Source organism: Oncorhynchus mykiss, chromosome 1, assembly GCF_057628025.1.
Source record: "Oncorhynchus mykiss isolate SJ-2025 chromosome 1, ASM5762802v1, whole genome shotgun sequence".
NCBI lineage: Eukaryota > Metazoa > Chordata > Actinopteri > Salmoniformes > Salmonidae > Oncorhynchus > Oncorhynchus mykiss.
The window spans coordinates 86,614,037-86,637,278 of NC_143022.1; the positions used below are offsets into that span (position 1 = coordinate 86,614,037).

Genomic DNA, 23,242 nt, shown 5'->3' on the forward strand with positions numbered 1-23,242 from the left:
CTATGGTGGCCTGATATGGTTCCCAATCAGAGGCAGCTCTTTATCGTTGTCTCTGATTGGGGATTATATTTAGGTGGCCATTTGCCCTTTTGTGTTTGTGGGTTTTTGTTCTATGTTTAGTTGCCTGTCTGCACTACTCATATTAGCGTCACGGTTCGTTTTGTTATTTTGTTAGTTTGTTCAGTGTTCATTCTTAAATAAAGAATGTACGCATACAACGCTGCACCTTGGTCTCTTCCTTACAACAAACGTGACAGGTGGTTAGTAGACCGGCGACGTCGAGCGCTGGAGCGGGGAGCAGGAGTAGGCGTGACAATAAATGTGAAAGTGAAATTATGTTTTTAGAAATGAAATCTCTTGAGTCAATAAATAAGAAAGAATAACATGCTATTGTTTGATAAGAGTGCACAATTATGAACTTGAAAATGTATTAATAAACAAATTAGGCACATTTGGGTAATCTTGATACAACATTTTGAACAAATATGCAATGTTTCATTGGATTAGTCTAAACCTTTGCACATACACTGCTGCCATCTAGTGGCCAAAATCCAAATTTGCGCCTGGGCTGGAATAATACATTATGGCCTTTCTCTTGCATTTCAAAGATTATGGTACAAAAAAAACACGTGTTTTTTCTTTGTATTGTCTTTTACAAGATTAAATGTGTCATATTCTCCTACATAACTTCACATTTCCACAAACTTCAAAGTGTTTCCTTTCAAATGGTATCAAGAATCTGCATATCCTTGCTTCATGTTCTGAGCTACAGGCAGTTAGATTTGGGTGATTTTGAGTCATGTCATTTTAGGTGAAAATTGAAAAAAAGGGTCAGATCCTTTTTTAATGGCTGTGATAGGAGAAAACTGAGGATGGATCAACAACATTGCAGTTACTCCACAATACTAATATAAAAGACAGAGTAAAAAGAAGGAAGCCTGTACGGAGTAACAGTATGTTCTGAATATAAAGCATTATGTTTGGGGCTACTGTAACACATCACTGAGTACCACTCTTCAGTCAGTTGTGTCGAACTGCGTTGCTTTATCTTGGCCAGGTCGCAGTTGCAAATGAGAACTTGTTCTCAACTAGCCTACCTGGTTAAATAAAGGGGAAATAAATAAATAAAAATGCCTAACCTTAAAGGCCAAAAATCTCGTTTTTTTATTCATACATTTTAACCAAATAGCCAATTTCGACTTTGTGCTTGTGATAACTAGTGACAACCAAAGGTTATTTTTTATTGAATTTAACTTTTATTTAACCTTGAGACGTTATCATTGGGACGTCTCTATACAAACTCCTACCCTTACCCGTAACCCTTACCTAACCTTAACCTTGGACAGTTTGAATCGTCAACTTCAATGGGGTGACGTCAGAGGTAGAAAGTCCACAAAAATGAATGAACTGCAGTGTTTCTCAAAAGATTAGACTAGGCCTAGAGTAAATAAATGAACAATTCTAGCTAAGGAAAACTGCATGCAATTCAATAACATGACAATGCATTCAACATACATTACATATCATACAAACAAAGACCTGTATGTATTGATTACTATAGCCAATTTGATGTGGTAACGTTGCATTGAGTCAGGTGACTGCCGTCAGCTGATTGCCTCCAGACAGAATATGGCCGACCTGTCAGAAGCTCATTGAGGAACGGCTGAGTTTAGCATAATCGAGTCTCTTTTTACGACTTTTGGGGCTCATATTTCACTAACGTGGACAACAGTTTTTACAACAGTTACTAAGGTGAGTTTAGTAAAAATATCCCTTAAAGTGCGAGAGTATGCTCTCAATGAATCATTGCCTAGCTAGCCAGCCAGTCTCTGGCAGTGCATCAACATTTATTCAACTAACTAACGTCCTATACCTAGCTAACATTCCAAATGCAATTTTGCGAAAGCTTGCGACTTCCTAATGAAGCATTGCACCTACAATGTTCGAAAACTAGTTTGCTTGCTAACTAGGGTACCAAACTAGCTAGCTAATCTGGCTCGCATTTGCCAACCACATGCCTGTGTTACTACCTAAATTATATAATTTGGGTTTATTTTTTACAAATCAGGTAATGGATGGCCTTCAGTTTGCACTAAACAGTAGATAACTTTTAAATCGTTATTGTCCATGCTGAACGCCCGTTTGAAATGTTTTCTCCAGGTTATTCCCACTGAATAAATCCTTCAATATTGTTTCAGATGAGCGGGTTGCCGGTTGGCATGGCAAATGTCCCCAGCAAGAGCAATCACACAGGGAAGGATGGCCAGGTGTGGGAGAGACTCTGGACCTTGGAAGAGATGCGACAGACCAGCGCCAACTGGTCCCTGGCTGCAGACTCAGGAGTAGGCTTTGGTTATTATCTCCAAGTTATTATTCAGTTTCTGAATAACCAGCTGTTTCTAATGCATTTAACAGTGTATCGTCTGGTGGCTGAAACAGACTGGCAGGCAGGCTCTCAGTCTCTAACTCTACATGTTATGGGTAGAGCATTCACATAGCGTTGTAAACAGCAATGCAACAGATTAACTATCCTTTTCGCTGTGGCAAAGACAACGTCCGTTACTGAACAATCAGATACACTGTTGAATAGATGAAGATTAAACAGTTGTTGGTATCCCCTCCTCCACAGCTCTTCCTGTTCCTGCAAGACTTCTCCCAGAGGATGCTGTCAAAGACTCATGAGATAGAGAAGCAGCTGGATGGACTGATCAGAGACACCAAGGCCACAGACTGTTGCATGCACACCGTATTCAACCATTTCCTCATGCTCTCCAACACACAATTCATTGAAAACGTACGTTGTGGACTGGAAATACAATGGTCGTCTTCATTAGAGCATTTTAATGGAAGAAAACGGACTGAAACAGGGGAAGGACTACCTGTCCTTGATTTGTCTAATATGTAATCCAGATGTACTTTGTTTTGCTTCAATGTCTGTTCCTCTGTTGAGCTTTGTGCCGTTCTTCTTTAGAGGATGGTTGTGCCGTATTTTACATTTCCCAGATATTTTGAAACTTCACAAGCATTTAACAAAATTAAGAAAATATTAATCGTGCTACACGGTACAGAACTATGAGGAACTGATGACTCTTGTGTTTAATGATCTGCTTGCTCATGGTGCCGCCTCTTTTTGTTCACGATCACAAGGTGCTGTGTTACATTGATAGATTCTAACTCATTCTTCTTGTATTGATTGTGTGATGTGTTATTGATATTTGTGTTTGTTGACCTCATCAGAGAGTGTATGATGAGGAGGTGGAGGAGGAGGCGGTGCCAAAGCCTGAGGCCTTGGAGAGACTGCCTGAGCAGGTAAATCATCTACCTACTCCTTCCTTGATGTGCTGTGACATGTATAGCACTGTGACAACGCGAGTTCCTCCCCGGGGATAGTTAAATTCAATTACCCCGCATTAGAAGACTCGTGAGCAGAAGGAAGCCCAGCTGATTCCTAAGGTCCAGGAAGCAGTGAACTACGGTCTGATGGTGCTGGACTCTGCATTTGAGCAGCTAGACGTAAAGGCAGGAAACTCTGACTCGGAGGACGAGGAGGCCACAGACAGAGTGGAGCCCATACTGGAGCCCAAGGTGAGTTTGGAATCATCTGGAAACATACAGGATTAGAGAGAGAATTCAAGTTATTCACGCCTCCAGATATCACGTTAGGAGTGGTACCTGCCCAGTCTAGTCTAGGGAGGATGGCCAATGTTTCCATGCCACTGTTTTTGATTTGTCTTTGGGGTGTAGGACAGGTTAAGCACTTTGACAACTGATGTACACGTTTATTTTTTGTTGACTATCATTTGAATGATTCTGCCCGTATTGACCAATAACGTTTTCTCTGACTGCTTCCTCCCCTTCTTTCCTTCTCTAACCCACCTCTCTCTGTTTGAAGGACCTGTATGTGGACAGGCCTTTACCATATCTGATTGGCTCTCAGCTCTTTATGGGGCAAGAAGACGTTGGACTGGGAGACCTCTCCAGTGAAGGTAGATCACCTCTGTTCTTCATGTACTCTTTCTACTGAAGGAAAGTGTGTGTATTCTTGGCATGTGTTTATATTCTTCGTGTTCAACACTCTTCCAAGCATAGTGTTTCTCGTCTAACATTAGCCGTGTTTCTCAGAGAGAAAGTGAAACTGATGTCGTTCTTTACTTCACAGAAATGTCAGTCGACAGTGATCGCGACACCGTCATTGTGAGCGAAGATGGCAAAGATGCTAACGTAAATCTTTTTTCATCCAGAAAGAGTCAATGTTTTTTAAGTGTGAAGTTGGCATTATTGTTATCCTCAAAATAAGTTGAAAATACTGACAATTTGATTTAGATAACTGTATTATCCCTGTGGTGTTTATGTGAACAGCAATCAGACGATGACTTCGACCAGGATGAGGAGGGGCCAGGCACCATTAAGAATAAGGTGAAGGTCAATTTCACTGACTGTCAGGGTCGAGGATCAAACCCAGAGTTAGTTGATATCTGTGATAACAATAACAACGTACAGGATTGTATCGCTGTGTGCACAATTCTGACAAGGGATGATTGAGGTATTTGCCAATTTAATCAATGATGAAACACAACAGAAAAGTGTGATTGATTGAATCCTACCTACACTCTAGACACTGGCCATAAGCATGCTGATGTTTATGGCGATGATGGTAATGATTACACCTTAGTGAGGACTGTGATTTTATTTGCAACCTCATGGATGACATTGAATGATTTCCCCTTCAGAAGTTGTCTATGTTGAGTGATGATGAGGACGAGGAGGGAGATTCAGACATATTCGGAGAATCAGACGAAGATGATGATGACAGAAAGGTATTTTTGATTATGGTTTGCTGATGGAGACTGGTACTAATAATATGATGGACAGATCATTTCTGAAATATAACTAGTCTTTATCCAGCTAAGTCAACATTGCTAATACATCTGTTTTATGACTTGAGGGAGCATAATGATTGTGTCATGTCTCCGCTATTGAATGTAGACATAAATGTGAAATATTTTTTGTAGTTAATTGCATGTCCCCTTACATGAATATTGATGTTCTATTCCACCTCTCTTTTACGGAAGTCTTTGTGTCACATTCAGAACCCAAGACCATCATCCTTTGCTGATGAGCTGGCCGCCAGAATCAAAGGGGAACCTATCAGCAAGCCAGAGGGAGATCGCACATGTATGTTGGGTTGATATGACCTGAATTACAAACTATTCAGCACGTCCATTATCACCTCCACCATGTTTTGGTTTATGTTAAACATGTCATGGTTTCTATGAAGGTTAACTGTATGAGCTCATATGCTAGCCTGGGTACCAGTGTGTTTCTGCTTTAGCTAACTTATCGCCATATGATCGTATGGCCCTGTGTCTTTGCAGTAATGTGACATGCCTGGATTTTTACCCTTTTTATTTAAAGCATTTTCATCAGAATGTCCTTTTCTTTTTATGTCAGATGGTCCAGCACCATCCTCAGACAATTGCTTGCATTTTTTATCTACAGTGGCAAGAAAAAGTACGTAAACCCTTTGGAAATACCTGGATTTCTGCATAAATTGGTCATAAAATTTGATCTGATCTTCATCTAGGTCACAACAATATACAAACACAGTCTGCTTAAACTGATAACACTCAAACAATGATACGTTTTCATGTCTTTATTGAACACGCTGTGTAAACTAACAGTGCAGGGTGGAAAAGGTATGTGAACCCTTGGATTTAATAACTAGTTGACCCTCATTTGGCAGCAGTAACCTCAACCAAACGTTTTCTGTAGTTGCGGATCAGACCTCCACAACGGTCAGGAGGAATTTTGGACCATTCCTCTTTACAAAACGCTTTCAGTTAAGCAATATTCTTGAGGATGTTTGTGAACCGCTCTTGAGGTCATGCCACAGCATCTCAATCGGGGTGAGGTCAGTACTCTGACTGGACCTCTCCAGAAGGCGTATTTTCTTCTGTTGAAGATTTAATTGTTTTGGGTCGTTGTCCTGTTGCATCACCCAACTTATGTTGAGCTTCAATTGGCAGACAGCCTAACATTCTCCTGCAGAATGTCTTGATAAACTTGGGAATTCATTTTTACGTCAATGATAGCAAGGAGTCCAGGCCTGAGTCAGCGAAGCAGCCCCAAACCATGATGCTCCTTCCACAATACTTTACAGTTGGGTGAGGTTTTGATGTTGGTGTGCTGTGCCTTTTTTTCTCCTTTCTTATTAGTTTAAGCACACTGTTTGTCTATTGTTGTGACTTGGATGAAGATTTGATCAAATTTGATGACCAATGTATGCAGAAATCCAGGTAATTCCAAAGGGTTCACATATACTTTTTTCCGGCCACTGTAATTCTCAATTCAGGCTTAAAATATAGGATAACATCTTGATATGCCATATGACTATGCGGAAACACAGTCTGGCACCCAGACTAATGATCCTACACTTCACTCAATAACAATCTACCTAAATTCATGTATCTGTCCTCTGTTTTGATTATTATGGCCACTATTTGCTCCATACACGTTCCAAGATGTGTTTTCAGTTGGTACATTTGAACATAATGTAGGCCATACTACAACATGTGATTTCATAATGCAAATCATGTTGGCAGATTACAACAGCACATAGATGTTTCACTACATATCATTGTTCTTTCTGCATGCTCATGTTTCCTTCCCCGTGTCACTTCTCTGAATCCTGTAAGAAGAACAGTAAAGCAAAGAAAGAGCCCAAGGCTGAGAGGCCACTGGGTAGGACAGCAGTTCACTCATCTAAGAGTCTTCTTTACTGCGCATTGTGTACAAGCACCTAATCTCTCTCACTATGTATCCAATTATATTGTACCTGCTAAGCTAACTGTTAATTCATAGCACTTCAGTCAGAAGAGCATTAGTGGAGTCGGTCTCGCTCCAAAGGGACTGAATTAGATGTCATGACATTGCAGTGTTTACCAGTATTTGTTTTGACTTGTTGTTGACACCTGTTTGTGTTGTAGCTGATGAAGATGACAGCGAGGAGTTATTCGGGCCACCCAAGATGGAGGACGAGGACTTCTCTCCGTTTGGAGGAAAAGGGGGCCTCTTCAGTGGAGGGAGAGGACTGTTTGATGAGGTAGGCTCACATGAACGCCACTTTGTAGCTTCCATGTCTTACTTTTTACATGTTACTTACCCATTGTTGTTTCACATAATATGATGGATAGAAATCAATAAGTGAACTGTTCAAAGAATCAAATCAATCTACAGCCTTTTGAAAGCTCCCGAAGAGTACATTAAATGAGTTTTGTCTGAAACCATAGCGACCCTGATAATATGATGTTTGTTGTCCAGGGGGATCTGTTCTCTGATCCACCTAAACAGCCTGTAGCAGAGGAGAAGATCACAGGTAATAATAGCCATAAAACTATCTGTTGAAGCACCAAGGATGTTTTCATTAGGACACACTAGATGTTTTGCAATCAACATTTATTTTGTTTGTTCTGCAAGTTTAGATGGTTGCTTTCCTTTTCAGGATGTTTTCTTGTAAGTGAATTGAGAATGTTGTTAATTTTGTGTAATGGCTGTGGTCACTGTTTATAATTTATTTGTCGTGGGTTACCTTATTCATTTGATCTTTGTGTTCCTGCCAGAACTTGTCAAGCCTGCTACGAAGATTCCTTCAGGGGCTGTTCCAATTTTCCCAGGTAATACAATTTGTATGTATTTATTTAACCTTTATTTAGCAAGTCAGTTAAGAACAAAATCTTATTTACAATGACGGCCTACACCGGCCAAACCTGGACGACGCTGTACGCCGCCCTATGGGACTCCCAATCAAGCCCGGATGTGATTCGAACCAGGGACTGCAGTGACTCCTCTTGCACTGACATGCAGTGTCTTAGACCGCTGCGCCACTCGGGAGCATAGAAACATGCCCTAAGGACAACCAAGGCCTTTCAAAGATTAAACCGTAATAACAGTTACTCAAATGATAGAGACAGTTTTCTGTGGCTTGAGAACATAATGCCTCTGAAGATACCGTCCTGCCTTTCTGAATTGGATTGATTAAATACATACTAAATACTATTACAATACATGACCACAGACAGTCTACTGTACTATGTTGACAATTCTGTGATGGTATTGACAATTTTATCCTCTCCAGACTTTGTCTGACGAGTCTATCCTGTCCTCTTCTTTCCCCATAGAGAACAGCCTGTTTGGCACTCCTAATGACTCTGACTCAGTGGAGGGTAGAGAGAACGGCAGTCTAGTCAAACCCATCAAGACTCGGACATCAGCCCCTAGAAAGACCGCTTTAGGGGGGCTGTTTGACGATGAGGAGGATCACTTCTTCACCGGCGAAAGCCTTAATAAATCCAACTCAGGTAAGTCAATCAAACTGTAACCTCTCTCTCTCTCGCTAGCATGATGGGCGAGATCCCATTTTGAGATCAATGATCGTAAAATATCAGTGAAAATCTTACTTTGACATCACGCCAATACATCAGTTACTCTTAGGTATGTGAATCAAGTGTTCACCTTATTTTTGTTCATGCAGTAAGTTTCACATCTTAGATCTTGCCACACTATAACTGTCTTTAGCACAAACACTCATAATGTGTTGTTACCTGTGTTCAGCTGGACAGGAGGAACCCAAGCAGAAGACGACAGTGGATCTGTTTGGAGGAGGTGATGAGGATGGTGACATCTTCAGTGAGATGGAGGAGGAAGAACAGGTGAATATACACACGTGTACAGAGCATTGTTTTTACCTATACTGTATCATAGGGACTCCGCTCACTACCTTAGAATGTAGAGAAAAACGGGGCAATTCAAGAGGATGCTATGAAAGTTGTGTCAAAACATGGTTTTCTTTGTCCCATGTCATTATAAATCACACACAATGAATCATTACATTGTTCTCTGCAATTTAACTTTAGTATACTTATACTTGACAGTGTTGATGAAATAAGAATGTTGGTTTGTTGTGACTGTTGCTAGTTTCGACTGCGCTGCTCTTGGGTCTTTTAAAAAAAAAATTTTTTATTTTATTCACCTTTATTTCACCAGGTAGGCTAGTTGAGAACAAGTTCTCATTTGCAACTGCGACCTGGCCAAGATAAGGCATAGCAGTGTGAACAGACAACACAGAGTTACACATGGAGTAAACAATTAACAAGTCAATAACACAGTAGAAAAAAGGGGAGTCTATATACATTGTGTGCAAAAGGCATGAGAAGGTAGGCGAATAATTACAATTATGCAGATTAACACTGGAGTGATAAATGATCAGATGGTTATGTACAGGTAGAGATATTGGTGTGCAAAAGAGCAGAAAAATAAATAAATAAAAACAGTATGGGGATGAGGTAGGTGAAAATGGGTGGGCTATTTACCAATAGACTATGTACAGCTGCAGTGATTGGTTAGCTGCTCAGATAGCAGATGTTTGAAGTTGGTGAGGGAGATAAAAGTCTCCAACTTCAGCGATTTTTGCAATTCGTTCCAGTCACAGGCAGCAGAGAACTGGAACGAAAGGCGGCCAAATGAGGTGTTGGCTTTAGGGATGATCAGTGAGATACACCTGCTGGAGCGCGTGCTACGGGTGGGTGTTGCCATCGTAACCAGTGAACTGAGATAAGGTGGAGCTTTACCTAGCATGGACTTGTAGATGACCTGGAGCCAGTGGGTCTGGCGACGAATATGTAGCGAGGGCCAGCCGACTAGAGCATACAAGTCGCAGTGGTGGGTGGTATAAGGTGCTTTAGTGACAAAACGGATGGCACTGTGATAAACTGCATCCAGTTTGCTGAGTAGAGTGTTGGAAGCAATTTTGTAGATGACATCGCCGAAGTCGAGGATCGGTAGGATAGTCAGTTTTACCTGGGTAAGTTTGGCGGCGTGAGTGAAGGAGGCTTTGTTGCTGAATAGAAAGCCGACTCTTGATTTGATTTTCGATTGGAGATGTTTGATATGAGTCTGGAAGGAGAGTTTAGAGTCTAGCCAGACACCTAGGTACTTATAGATGTCCACATATTCAAGGTCGGAACCATCCAGGGTGGTGATGCTGGTCAGGCGTGCGGGTGCAAGCAGCGAACGGTTGAAAAGCATGCATTTGGTTTTACTAGCGTTTAAGAGCAGTTGGAGGCCACGGAATGAGTTGTATGGCATTGAAGCTGGTTTGGAGGTTAGATAGCACAGTGTCCAAGGACGGGCCGGAAGTATATAGAATGGTGTCGTCTGCGTAGAGGTGGATCAGGGAATCGCCCGCAGCATGAGAAACATCATTGATATATACAGAGAAAAGAGTCGGCCCGAGAATTAAACCCTGTGGCACCCCCATAGAGACTGCCAGAGGACCGGACAGCATGCCCTCCGATTTGACACACTGAACTCTGTCTGCAAAGTAATTGGTGAACCAGGCAAGGCAGTCATCCGAAAAACCGAGGCTACTGAGTCTGCCGATAAGAATACGGTGATTGACAGAGTCGAAAGCCTTGGCAAGGTCTATGAAGACGGCTGCACAGTACTGTCTTTTATCGATGGCGGTTATGATATCGTTTAGTACCTTGAGCGTGGCTGAGGTACACCCCTGACCGGCTCGGAAACCAGATTGCACAGCGGAGAAGGTACGGTGGGATTCGAGATGGTCAGTGATCTATCTCTATCTCTTCCATATTTGGCATTTGGAGGTGTTTTTGCAAGTTAGACCAATCAAAATCAACTTGATACCAATCTGCGTTGAGGTGCATTTCTATGCCGATTTAAAGGGAAAGATTCAGAAATATACAACGAAAACATGAACATATTGTCTTCATGGAGGGTGGTTATTAAAAATGTCTGTTAGCTTTGTAAATAAATGCATATTTAGTCCCTATTTTGTTTTTATACTGCAGATTTCATTTAGAAAAAGACAATTTTTCCCACTCGTTTGACCTGCAGCCACTAGTTGACTTTTTACCTCTTTTTCTCCACAATTTCGTGGTATCCAATTGTCCTATCGCTGCAACTCTCGTACGGACTCGTGAGAGGCCAAGGTCAAGAGCCATGCGTCTTCCGGAACACGACCCTGCCAAGCCGCACTGCTTCTTGACACACTGCTCGCTTAACCTGGAAGCCAGCTGCACCGATGTGTCGGAGGAAACACTGTCCAACTGGCGACCGAAGTCAGTTTGCAAATGCCCGGCCTGCCACAAGGAGTCACTAGAGCGGGATGGGACAAGGACATCCCGGACGACACCGGACGCCTCATGGGTCTCCTGGTCGTAGCAGGCTGTGACACAGCCCGGGATCAAACCCGGATCTGTATGCCGCCTCTAGCACTGCGAAGCAGTGCTTTAGACCGCTGTGCCGCTCGGGAGGCCTGTTAGTGATGTTCTGCTGCGGAGCAGAGTTCTATGGAGCAGTGGCCACTTTGATCATGCCTGTGATGACATTCCATTCACTCTAAACATGCTAGATTCTCAGAGTAAATTGTCTAACTTTTAAACCATCTATGGTAGCGACATGGGGGTTAGACTACTGTTTTTCTGACGCAATTCTCTGTTGAACGGACATATTTGTATAAACCTTGAATTAATGGGTGAACAACCTACATATTAAGTTGGATACGTGATCATGGTTATTGATTTAGGGGACTTGGGTATCATGATTACATGTTGCACTGATGATGGCAACAGTCATTAAGCTGGAGTTGTGTAGTAATGTGTGTTCACCAGTAGGCATGTAGCAAAACTCTGCTCATCACTACTCAAATTAGAACCTCATCAGTACTGACATACCACTCATGTATGTAGTGAAACAACGTATTATTGAGTAGAACTTGTAAGGTAGTGATGAAACTACTTTTTCCCCCCCTTCATTGGGTTCCTCCATTTACTGCCATCTGGTGGCGTCTAGATACATTTATTTTTACTAGGCAAGTCAGTTAAGAACAAATTCTTATTTTCAATGACGGCCTAGGAACAGTGGATTAACTGCCTGTTCAGGTGCAGAACGACAGATTTGTACCTTGTCAGCTCGGGGATTTGAACTTGCAACCTTCCGATTACTAGCCCAACACTCTAACCACTAGGCTACCCTGCCGCCCCAATGACATAATATGAACAATTACAGATTGATGGTCCTTGAAAATAAATATTAGTGATTGAAAAAGTACTTAAGTCCTTGAATTTGACTTGCCACTGTATGAACCCTGTAGAATTTTCGGGGTGATCATGGAGCACACTTTGTTTCACAGATTTTACCTCAACTTTCTGTCCCTGTCTTTCTACAGATAGGTCCAACCATCCCTAAGAGTCAGTCCAAGCCGGAACCGACACTTCAGAGCAAAGCTCTTCTGTCCATATTTGTTGACGAGGAGGATGAGGTGAGAAAATGAGCTATGACTGATATCGGCCCATAAAATATAATGAATTGGTACCTTCCTCTTCGTATCTAACCACTTTCTTTCATTATGCAGGATCTGTTTGTGTCTGCGAAGAAGTCTAAATCAAGCCAAACTGAAGATGCCACACCACAAGTCAAGAAACCTGTCTCTAGTGCCCTCTTCAGTGATGACGCGGTAATGGGAGGGAACGGAACCTTGCTACATAAACTTCAGTTCAACAACAGCCTTTCAGAAAAGAATGCCTCCTTCTGTAGCCACTACCCATTTTTGTATTAACAGATCTGAAATAACTGGACAGGTGTGTGGGCAATTCCACAGTATCTGAGTGATCATTTCTGTAGAAAAATATATATACACTACCGGTCAAAGGTTTTACAACACCTCCTCATTCAAGGCTTTTTCTTTATTTTTTTACTATTTTCTACATTGTAGAATAATAGTGAAGATATAAACTATGAAATAACACATATGGAATTGTGTAGTAACCAAAAAAGTGTTCAACAAATCAAACTATATTTCATATTTAAGATTCTTCAAAGTAGCCACCCTTTGCCTTGACAGCTTTGCACACTCTTGGCATAGTAGGTGTTCTAAAACCTTTGACCAGTAGTGTAAATATTTATTTTTATAAACCATACAACTCTATGCACAAAGACTACTTTTAACAGTTTCCACAGAACATTTTACAAAAACACATTTACTTGAAGAACAGTACAGATGGAACAAACCGTCATTCTGTTACCAAACTTTACATCTGCACTGTTCTTCAAGTAAATGTAGTTTTTGTAACAATTTCTGTGGAAATTGTTGTCCTTGGGCTTAGGGTTGTATGGTTTGCGTAACTTTTCAATCATTGGTTTTTGTTTGACATATATTTTAAAGTGTAAGATCTGAGTTTCTGCATCACTCTGTAACTGTGGAATTGCCCATAGCCAATATGGTGATGGCAACTCCATCCAATGGGCTCAGAACAGCTTCAAATACAGTGCCTTGCGAAAGTATTCGGCCCCCTTGAACTTTGCGACCTTTTGCCACATTTCAGGCTTCAAACATAAAGATATAAAACTGTATTTTTTTGTGAAGAATCAACAACAAGTGGGACACAATCAGGAAGTGGAACAACATTTATTGGATATTTCAAACTTTTTTAACAAATCAAAAACTGAAAAATTGGGCGTGCAAAATTATTCAGCCCCTTTACTTTCAGTGCAGCAAACTCTCTCCAGAAGTTCAGTGAGGATCTCTGAATGATCCAATGTTGACCTAAATGACTAATGATGATAAATACAATCCACCTGTGTGTAATCAAGTCTCCGTATAAATGCACCTGCACTGTGATAGTCTCAGAGGTCTGTTAAAAGCGTAGAGAGCGTCATGAAGAACAAGGAACACACCAGGCAGGTCCGAGATACTGTTGTGAAGAAGTTTAAAGCCGGATTTGGATACAAAAAGATTTCCCAAGCTTTAAACATCCCAAGGAGCACTGTGCAAGCGATAATATTGAAATGGAAGGAGTATCAGACCACTGCAAATCTACCAAGACCTGGCCGTCCCTCTAAACTTTCAGCTCATACAAGGAGAAGACTGATCAGAGATGCAGCCAAGAGGCCCATGATCACTCTGGATGAACTGCAGAGATCTACAGCTGAGGTGGGAGACTCTGTCCATAGGACAACAATCAGTCGTATAATGCACAAATCTGGCCTTTATGGAAGAGTGGCAAGAAGAAAGCCATTTCTTAAAGATATCCATAAAAAGTGTTGTTTAAAGTTTGCCACAAGCCACCTGGGAGACACACCAAACATGTGGAAGAAGGTGCTCTGGTCAGATGAAACCAAAATTGAACTTTTTGGCAACATTGCAAAACGTTATGTTTGGCGTAAAAGCAACACAGCTCATCACCCTGAACACACCATGCCCACTGTCAAACATGGTGGTGGCAGCATCATGGTTTGGGCCTGCTTTTCTTCAGCAGGGACAGGGAAGATGGTTCAAATTGATGGGAAGATGGATGGAGCCAAATACAGGACCATTCTGGAAGAAAACCTGATGGAGTCTGCAAAAGACCTGGGACGGAGATTTGTCTTCCAACAAGACAATGATCCAATCTGAATCCAATCGAGAATCTGTGGAAAGAACTGAAAACTGCTGTTCACAAATGCTCTCCATCCAACCTCACTGAGCTCGAGCTGTTTTGCAAGGAGGAATGGGAAAAAATGTCAGTCTCTCGATGTGCAAAACTGATAGAGACATACCCCAAGCGACTTACAGCTGTAATCGCAGCAAAAGGTGGCGCTACAAAGTATTAACTTAAGGGGGCTGAATAATTTTGCACACCCAATTTTTCAGTTTTTGATTTGTTAAAAAAGTTTGAAATATCCAATAAATGTTGTTCCACTTCATGATTGTGTCCCACTTGTTGTTGATTCTTCACAAAAAAATACAGTTTTATATCTTTATGTTTGAAGCCTGAAATGTGGCAAAAGGTCGCAAAGTTCAAGGGGGCCGAATACTTTCACAAGGCACTGTATATCTTACAACCATCCTACTCTTACAAATCTGCAAACACCAGAAGGGTAGGGGGCAAGGGGTAGATTTTGAACCGGGCTTGATAGTGAAGGTTGTCGCTAATAATTCAACAACTGCTATCTATTTAACCCTTTGTATTCTGTCTGCATCAGGACCATTGGATGAGCTCCAAGCATAGTGCAGGAAAGACTGGAGGGATGAAGTCCAGTGATAGCAACCCTTATCGTCTACGCAGTGTCAAAGCAGATCCTTTCGACAGCCTGTTCGATGAGTATGATGACGATCTCTTTGCTGCTACCAAGGAGTTGAGGTAAACTTTATATCCCCAACAAAAGAGACGTTAAAATGTTTGAGTAGTGTTAAAAAAAAAGAAGTGAAATCACTATCCCTAGTTAGGGTCTTGGTGGTGTTTTGATGGGTGTAAATGTCTGTGTTGATGCAGTCCGAAGAAGCCACAGAGAGCGTCTCTCCTGTTTGAAGATGAGACTGAGGATGGTGAAGATAAGGGATCCCTCTTCGTCTTCACACCAGCCATCAACAACAGCTCTACTCTAGCTGACCCTAAAGTAAGCCTGGGTTACAGATTCTGTCTGTCATAAATGGCACCCTGTTCCCTATATAGTGCACTATATAGGGAATAGGTTGCAATTTTGGGAAGTAGCCACTGACATGAATAATAACCTAAAGATGAAAAGCCTTCGAGGCAACAATGGAATTCAGTAATACCGTGCATTCGGAAAGTGTTCAGACCCCTTCCCTTTTTCCACATTTTGTTATGTTACAGCCTTATTCTAAAATGGGTTAAGTCAATAAAAATCATCATCAATCTACACACAATACCCCTAGATGAGAAAGTGATAACAGGTTTTTAGAAATGTTTGCAAATTTATATAAAAATAAACCAAAATACCTAATTTACTTAAGTATTCAGACCCTTTACTATGAGTCTTGAAATTGAGCTCAGGTGCATCCTGTTTCATTGATCATCCTTGAGATGTGTCTGCAACTTGATTGGAGTTCACTTGTGGTAAATTCAATTGATTGGAGATGATTTGGAAAGACACTCACCACACTGACAGAGCTCCAGAGTACCTCTGGAGATGGGAGAACCTTCCAGAAGGACAACCATCTCTGCAGCACTCTACCAATCAAGCCTTTATGGTAGAGTGGCCAGACTGAAGCCACTCCTCAGTAAAAGGAAAATGACAGCCCGCTTGGAGTTTGCCAAAAGACATCTAAAGACTCTCAGACAATGAGAAACAAGATTATCTTGTCTGATGAAACCAAGATTGAACTCTTTGGCCTGAATGCAAGCGTCAAGTCTGGAGGAAGCCTGGTACCATGCCTACGGTGAAACATGGTGGTGGCAGCATCATGCTGTGTGGATGTTTTTCAGCGGCAGGGACTGGGAGACTAGTCAGGATCAAGAGAAAAATGAATGGAAAAAAGATCCTTCATGAAAACCCGCTCCATATCGCTAAGGACCTCAGACTGGTGAGATGGTTCTCCTTCCAACAGGACAACCACTCAAAGCACACAGCCAAAACAATGCAGAAGTGGCTTCAGGACAAGTCTCTGATTGTCCTTGAGTGGCCCAGCCAGAGCCCGGACTTGAACCCAATTGAACTTCTCTGGAGAGACCTGGAAATAGCTGTGCAGCAACGCTCCCCATCCAACCTGACAGAGCTTGAGAGGATCTGCAGAGAAGAATGGGAGAAACTCCCCAAATACAGGTGTGCCAAACTTGTAGCGTCATACCCAAGAAGACGCAAGGCTGTAATCGCTGCCAAAGGTGCTTCTACAAAGTACTGAGGGTCTGAATACTTCTGTACATGTCATTTTTCCTTTTTTTTTTTCTTAACATGTTTTTGCTTTGTCATTATGGGATATTGTGTAGATTGATGAGGAAAACCCTCCCAATGTAATACATTTTAGAATACGGCTGTTACTTAACAAAATGTGGAATAAGTCAAGGGGTCTGATTACTTTCTGAATGCACTGGATGTAGGCTCTTATCTATTATTTCAAAACAATTCAAATATAGAATGAAAATGTTTTTATTCATAGTTTCTTTGGTAAAGTACTATTTTTATTCATGTTTGTTGTACTCTTCATGGAAATATGTGTGGTAACATCCCTGCAGTGATATGTATGTATTATTGAATTTTAAACAACTTGTCATTCACCCCTTGTCTCCTGTGCCCTTGCCCTGTTCTCTAGGCTGCTGCTGTGGCCTCCCCAGCCCTCTCACGGGTCCACACAGACAAACCTGAGGTGACGGCATCACCTCCCCCAGTGGAGAAGAGGCGTGCAGAGGAGAGGGCAGCGACGGGTCCTGAGGTACAGCCCCTGTCCTCTCTATTAGAGTGCAGTGAGAGTAAGAAGAAGCCAGTAGGGGCCGTCAGTCTGTTTGGAGGGATCAACGTGCTGGGAGACCGACTGGGAGCAGCCAAGGTGAGACGCTACATAAGGCTGAGGGTAGAAGTTCCCCCTAAGCTCAAATCTAGGACGGACCTTGGACATTCTCTTCCAGTATGGTTGAGATTGAGGTAAGGAGAGAGGAAAGGTGAATTGAGATGGAGCCCTGCTCCTAAGTGTAAGGTGCTGTACTCAGACTCTCTTTATATATTCCTGTCACTTAACAAGCAGACTAAGAGCCCATTGGACGAGACGGATGGTGATGACTTCCTGTCTGAGGGCCCGCCCCCCATGGAAAAGGAGTCCAAAATGAAGAAGAACACCGTCAGTCTGTTTGATGATGAGGAGGGTGCTGACTGGACTGTCCCCATCTCCATACCTAGCAAACCAGCTACCATAAACACACTAAAGGTTTGTCTGGGTTTGTTTATTCATACTACTTACAATTCCTGTGTGCTTGCGTCTGTCTGTATATGTGTGTAAATCCTATGTCTGTGCGTTAGCCTGCAGAGGAGCGTCCTCATACCAAGAGCAGTACCGGGGTGTTCCAGGATGAGGAACTGCTCTTCAGTCACACTCAGCAGAGAGACAACCACCCTGACGTTGACATCTTCGCCACGCCTGACAAGTTTGTGGTGAGTGCTAGGGACCGCACTCAGTGAGATGGGAAAGGTGTTAGTGTTGGGCGAGCGCAAAAGCCTGCACTCACCAGGACCAGGGTGGATGCACATTGACGCGTACTACCTGCTATTACTTTTAGTGATAGATTAATTGTACTTATGATATTCCTGGTGATAAAGTGCTGTGTTCCTGTCTCAGAGGTTCAGGCCCAGTAATGCTAGTAGCTCAGTGAAGTCCAGGCCCAGCTCAGTGAGGTCGGCAGCCCCAACACTTTTTAGTAATGAAGATGACCTCTTCAGTTCTGTCAATCCCAAAGCTCTTCAGCCGGTACCCTATTCAATCAATACAATAACAACTTTATTCATTTACTGATGACTTCACCCTCAGTCCTTGTCTTTCATTTGACCTCAGAAAGTATCGGCGAAGCCCAGTAAACCCGGTAAAGACGAGCCATCCCTAAAACCTTCTGTCACAGAACCAGTCACAGGGAGTGAGGTAAGGCTGATGAAACAAAGTCTTACGAAGGCTGGTTTACAAAGACTGCCCAATTCCAATATTTTTTTCAACTAATTGGTCTTTTGATCAATCGCATCATATCTTTTCACATTAGATTTTTTTTTCAGAGCTGATCTGATTGGTGAAAAGACAATTTAAAAAATAAATAAATTTAAGGATCAGATTTGGGCTGCCTGTGTAAATGCAGCCTTAGTGCTCTGCAGTCTATGTGATTGCCAATGTGTTTATGATTGAAGTGTTTGAGAATTTGAAGGATATCTATAGACAGTAATGCTCTCTCCTCTCAGTTGAGACTTGTTCCACTGTGATATATTTCAAGGGAATGTTGTCCATGTGTTCTCTGCCAGACATCTTTGAACCTCAGCCTTTGACATGAATCACGTCGTCTTTTCCACTGCTGGTTTAAAAGCTAAACTGCGACAGCGTGACTGTCGAGTGATTCGCATAATGTTTCGTTTTTTACCATCAGACTGAAAGCGATTGCTCAGCCTTTCTTCTTCCTGAAATTGCATGAATAGATGTCATTCCTATGTCTGCATTTTGGCTTTATTCTTGGGCTCTCTCTTTCTGTCTACCGCTTTGTTCTGATGATCATGAGGAACTGCATGAACAAAATTACTTGTAAATCCAATTCTATAATGTGATAACCATTTGCATGTGTCCTCACTGGGCGACAAACACTCTCTTATAAAGGACTTTAGTTGATGAACAAATGTGTTCCTCCTCCCCACTCTCAGACCAACCTGGTGATCAACCCTGTTGCCCTCCTACCAGGCCTCAGCCCCAGTCCAGCATGGACCCAGTCCCCCAGCGACGGAGGGCTTAGCTTCGACCGCCCTGTACCGGTGGCTGTGCTACAGTGTGCCAACAAGGTTGGTCAAGGGTCAGAGGTCAGGCACTGGGGTGTGGGGGAAACAAAGCACACCTAAAGCTTCCTTCCTTAATCAGCCCCTGTTATGACTTCATGCATCTTCTCTTCCTGTAGGGTCGAGCTAAAGGCTCCATCCGCCGCAGGCCCCAGACCAGGGCAGCACGGCAGATGTCAGCACAGAGCTCCGTGGACCAGAAAAACCAGGGAGAGGACCCGGCCGGACACAGCCCAACCCTACCTCATCCAACCCAGCCTAGTTTGGCACTACTTAACTTAACCCTGCCCCGGCCTAGTCTACCCAACCAAGCCCCAACCACTGGCTTACCCTCCTTCTTACCTGCCTCCTTACCCTCCCAACCCCCGCTCACTGATGTCTCTGTCAGACCATCAGTTCTAACACTACCAGTGTCCAACACCCCTCTAAAGAGAGACTTTTCTATGGGAAGCAAGGTGAAGGTGCTGCCCTCTCCCGACGAGGCTGACCTGTTTGGGTCTGTCCCTGCCCTAGCCCCAGTCCCCAAACTCGCCACAAAGACTACGGAGGGTGAGTTGACGCCGAAGAAAGAGAAAGAAGCGACCCCTCCGTCCCTTTTTGACGACCCCATGGGTGACTTGTTCCAGAAGGTCAAACCGAGGTCGGCGAAGGCCTCTTCCTTCCTGGAGGAGGATGAAGAGGGTATCTTTGTGCTGGGAAAGAGCTCTACTCCCACTACTAAAATTACTGCTGGAAGGAAAGTCACTAAGGCAGGAAGCAACTCTACTCCCAAACAGAACCTCTTGGTCATTATTGTAAGTCAATCTGTCCGTATTATTTATTGAAATGTTAGTTTATTTTTCATCGTACTAGTTGGAGGAAATATCGACCGATTTATGATTTGATAATAGTAATAATGACAATTACAACAATACTGAATGAACACATTTTTTATTTATTTACATTTTACCCCGTTTTCTCCCCAATTTTGTGGTATCCAATTGTATCTTGTCTCATCGCTACAACTCCCGTACAGGCTCGGGAGAGACGAAGGTTGAAAGTCATGCGTCCTCCGATGTACAACCCAACCAAGCCGCACTGCTTCTTAACACAGCGCGCATCCAACCCGGAAGCCAGCCGCACCAATGTGTCGGAGGAAACACCGTGAACCTGGCAACCTTGGTTAGCGCGCACTGCGCCCGGCCCGCCACAGGAGTCGCTGGTGCGCGATGAGACAAGGATATCCCTATCGGCCAACCCCTCCCTAACCCGGGCGACGCTAGGCCAATTGTGCGTTGCCCCACGGACCTCCCGGTCGTGGCCGGTTACGACAGAGCCTGGGCACAAACCCAGGGTCTCTGGTGGAACAGCTGGCGCTGCAGTACAGCACCCTTAACCACTGCGCCACCCGGGAGGCCCTGAATGAACACTTATTTAACTTAATATAATACATCAATAAAATCAATTTATCCTCAAATAAATAATGAAACATGTTCAATTTGGTTTAAATAATGCAAAAACAAAGTGTTGGAGAAGAAAGTAAAAGTGCAATATGTGCCTTGTAAGAAAGCTAACATTTAAGTTCCTTGCTCAGAACATGAGAACATTTGAAAGCTGGTGGTTCCTTTAAACATGAGTCTTCAATATTATAGGAATTATAGGACTATTTCTCTCTATACCATTTGTATTTCATATACCTTTGACTATTGGATGTTCTTATAGGCACTTTAGTATTGCCAGTGTAACAGTATAGCTTCCTTACCTCTACTCGCTCCGACCTGGGCTCGAACCAGGAACACAACGACAACAGCCACCCTCGAAGCAGCGTTACCCATGCAGAGCAAGGGGAATAACTACTCCAAGTCTCAGAGCGAGTGACGTTTGAAACGCTATTAGCGCGCACCCCGCTAACTAGCTAGCCATTTCACATCACATCATTACACCAGCTTCTTACTGCATTCGCAGAACAGGCGGGCTCCTCGTGAGGCAGGTGGTTAGAGCGTTGGACTAGTTAACCGTAAGGTTGCAAGATTGAATCACTGAGCTGACAAGGTAAAAATCTGTCGTTCTGCCCCTGAACAGGCAGTTAACCCACTGTTCCTAGGCCGTCATTGAAAATAAGAATGTGTTCTTAACTGACTTGCCTTGTTAAATAAAGATTAAATAAAGTTGTAAAAAAATGTTTACAAAATCAGCCAGCACTAATCGGTGGTGTCTGTGCCGAAACTCAGGTATTTTTCATCCTATAGCAAGTTTTTCATCTTCTTTTTAAATGTTTAGTTGACCTGTTTTCAGCACTTTTCTTTCCATGACAGATTAAAACAAATTTTCTCATGCTCTTTTGTCTGTCTGCAGCAGACATACACTGAGTATACTGAACATTAGGAACACCTTCCTAATTGAGTTGTAACCCCCCCTTTTGACCTCAAAACAGCCTCAGTTTGTCAGGGCATGGACTCTACAAGGTGTCAAAAGCACAGGGATTCTGGCCCAAAAACGCTTCCCACAGTTGTAAAGTTGGCTGGATGTCCTTTGGGTACTGGACCATTCTTGAGACACATGGGAAACTGTTGACTGTAAAGACCGTAAAGACCTGTAAAGACTGCTTTTTTTCTGAATGTGTCTTATTCTGTTGTCCCAGGATGAAGCGGAGACGACCCCCAAAGCTCACAAAGACAAATCTCTGGATACCAGCCTGTTTGACGACAAAGTTGACATCTTTGCTGATTTGACGGCCACTTCAAAACCAAAAGAGAAGTTCAAGAAGGCGGAGACTAAGTCCATATTTCATGATGATATGGGTGGGTGTTTGCAGAGCACATATTTCAGAATATCTTGCATCGTTGTTCCTCAATAACTTTCAACATGCACGTTGAAATTTACCACAGACATGGGTATACTTACACACACATTCTTACAATGCCATTGCCACCAGGTTGAACTGAAACATCTACTGGACATGCTCTCTCTGTACAGATGACGTCTTCTCTCCCAGCACTGTGAAGCCAATGGCCAAGCAGCCTCCATCCAAGTTCAGGAAAAGCCCTCCCTCCCAGGACACCAGTGCAGCGGATGGCTTGGGCAACATCTTCGACGACCCTCTCGATGCTCTGGGTGGGAACTGAACCGTGGACTGTTCCTGATTAACTAAAACTTTGTCCCAAATGGCACCGTATTCACTAGACGGTTCATTACTTTTGACCAGGGCTCATAGGGTGTGCACTATGTGGGGAATAGGGTGCCATTTGGGATGCTGTCGCTAACTGTACAATTGTGCAGAAAACGTTGTTTTGGAGGACTGAAAAAGGGGTTGGAGATATTAACACTGTTCTTATAAAGACTATTTCTATATAGACTATTTATATAAAAGCAATCCATCGATCGGCATAACCTTGGATGGAAATTTAAACCCAGGATAAAGATTTAAACCCATCTCTGATTGATAACAAGTAACTATTTGTCTTTATTTAATGTCCATGGTGGCAGGACTTGGCCATCATTAGGCCAGCTGCTAATAAAGAAATAGTCAATGATTTATACATGTAGTTGAGTTCTGGGTATGTGGATTAACATTGCCATTCTGAGATTACATGTCACCATCGGGCTGTGCCATATCACCGTTATGAAATCATTTGTTTTTGTTTTTCAATTAATATTAAATTGTTACATTTGTTAACTTTGCCTGTGATAAATGACAATAGATTATTTTTTTTAAATAATTAAATTATATTTTGCTAAATGTAAAATGTGTGCTAAGTTTGTTTCTAAGATCTGTAGCACTACTTTAAAGTATTTTGTTAAGATAATGAATTGTGGAATTACTAATGCAGCTAAAAGAGGAACATAGCTGTTACTCGGGTCCACTGCGACTCCCATTTCCACGGTCCCTATCCTTTTATAACAATTCTACTAATACATAAGATTCACTGCCATCTCTAATCAAATTTTAAAT

At 42.5% G+C, this 23,242-nt stretch overlaps 1 protein-coding gene across 36 annotated transcripts; it reads left to right on the forward strand.

The window, feature by feature from the left end:
- Window positions 1–1,429: 1,429 nt before the first annotated feature.
- Window positions 1,430–23,036, forward strand: LOC110530670 (WASH complex subunit 2C). Of its 36 annotated transcripts, none has more exons than XM_090242548.1 (27): window positions 1,430–1,752; window positions 2,199–2,342; window positions 2,630–2,794; window positions 3,238–3,309; window positions 3,415–3,585; window positions 3,893–3,986; window positions 4,160–4,221; window positions 4,360–4,416; window positions 4,731–4,817; window positions 5,091–5,175; window positions 6,987–7,102; window positions 7,321–7,375; window positions 7,620–7,673; window positions 8,178–8,357; window positions 8,611–8,708; window positions 12,248–12,340; window positions 12,434–12,535; window positions 15,043–15,200; window positions 15,333–15,456; window positions 17,111–17,344; window positions 17,540–17,719; window positions 17,812–17,943; window positions 18,341–18,424; window positions 19,183–19,317; window positions 19,431–20,105; window positions 21,932–22,091; window positions 22,267–23,036. In XM_090242548.1, exons 2-27 carry the CDS (start codon window positions 2,199–2,201, stop codon window positions 22,413–22,415), a joined length of 3,666 nt encoding a protein of 1,221 aa, XP_090098674.1. In that variant the 5' UTR covers window positions 1,430–1,752; the 3' UTR covers window positions 22,416–23,036. The 36 variants fall into 36 exon arrangements, with proteins under 36 accessions (XP_090098674.1, XP_090098579.1, XP_090098613.1 ...); XM_090242453.1 differs by having other exon boundaries at window positions 1,591–1,752; window positions 5,073–5,175; window positions 17,537–17,719; window positions 19,183–19,335; XM_090242487.1 differs by having other exon boundaries at window positions 1,591–1,752; window positions 5,073–5,175; window positions 17,537–17,719.
- The last annotated feature ends 206 nt before the right edge of the window (window positions 23,037–23,242 follow it).

Excerpts from the sequence above, each read along its gene's own strand:
- LOC110530670 (XM_090242453.1), top strand. The coding sequence starts at position 2,199 with ATGAGCGGGTTGCCGGTTGGCATGGCAAATGTCCCCAGCAAGAGCAAT. Across the intron at positions 3,586-3,892 it reads AGCCCATACTGGAGCCCAAG|GACCTGTATGTGGACAGGCC; the intron begins GTGAGTTTGGAA and ends CTCTGTTTGAAG. Across the intron at positions 17,720-17,811 it reads CTACCATAAACACACTAAAG|CCTGCAGAGGAGCGTCCTCA; the intron begins GTTTGTCTGGGT and ends TCTGTGCGTTAG.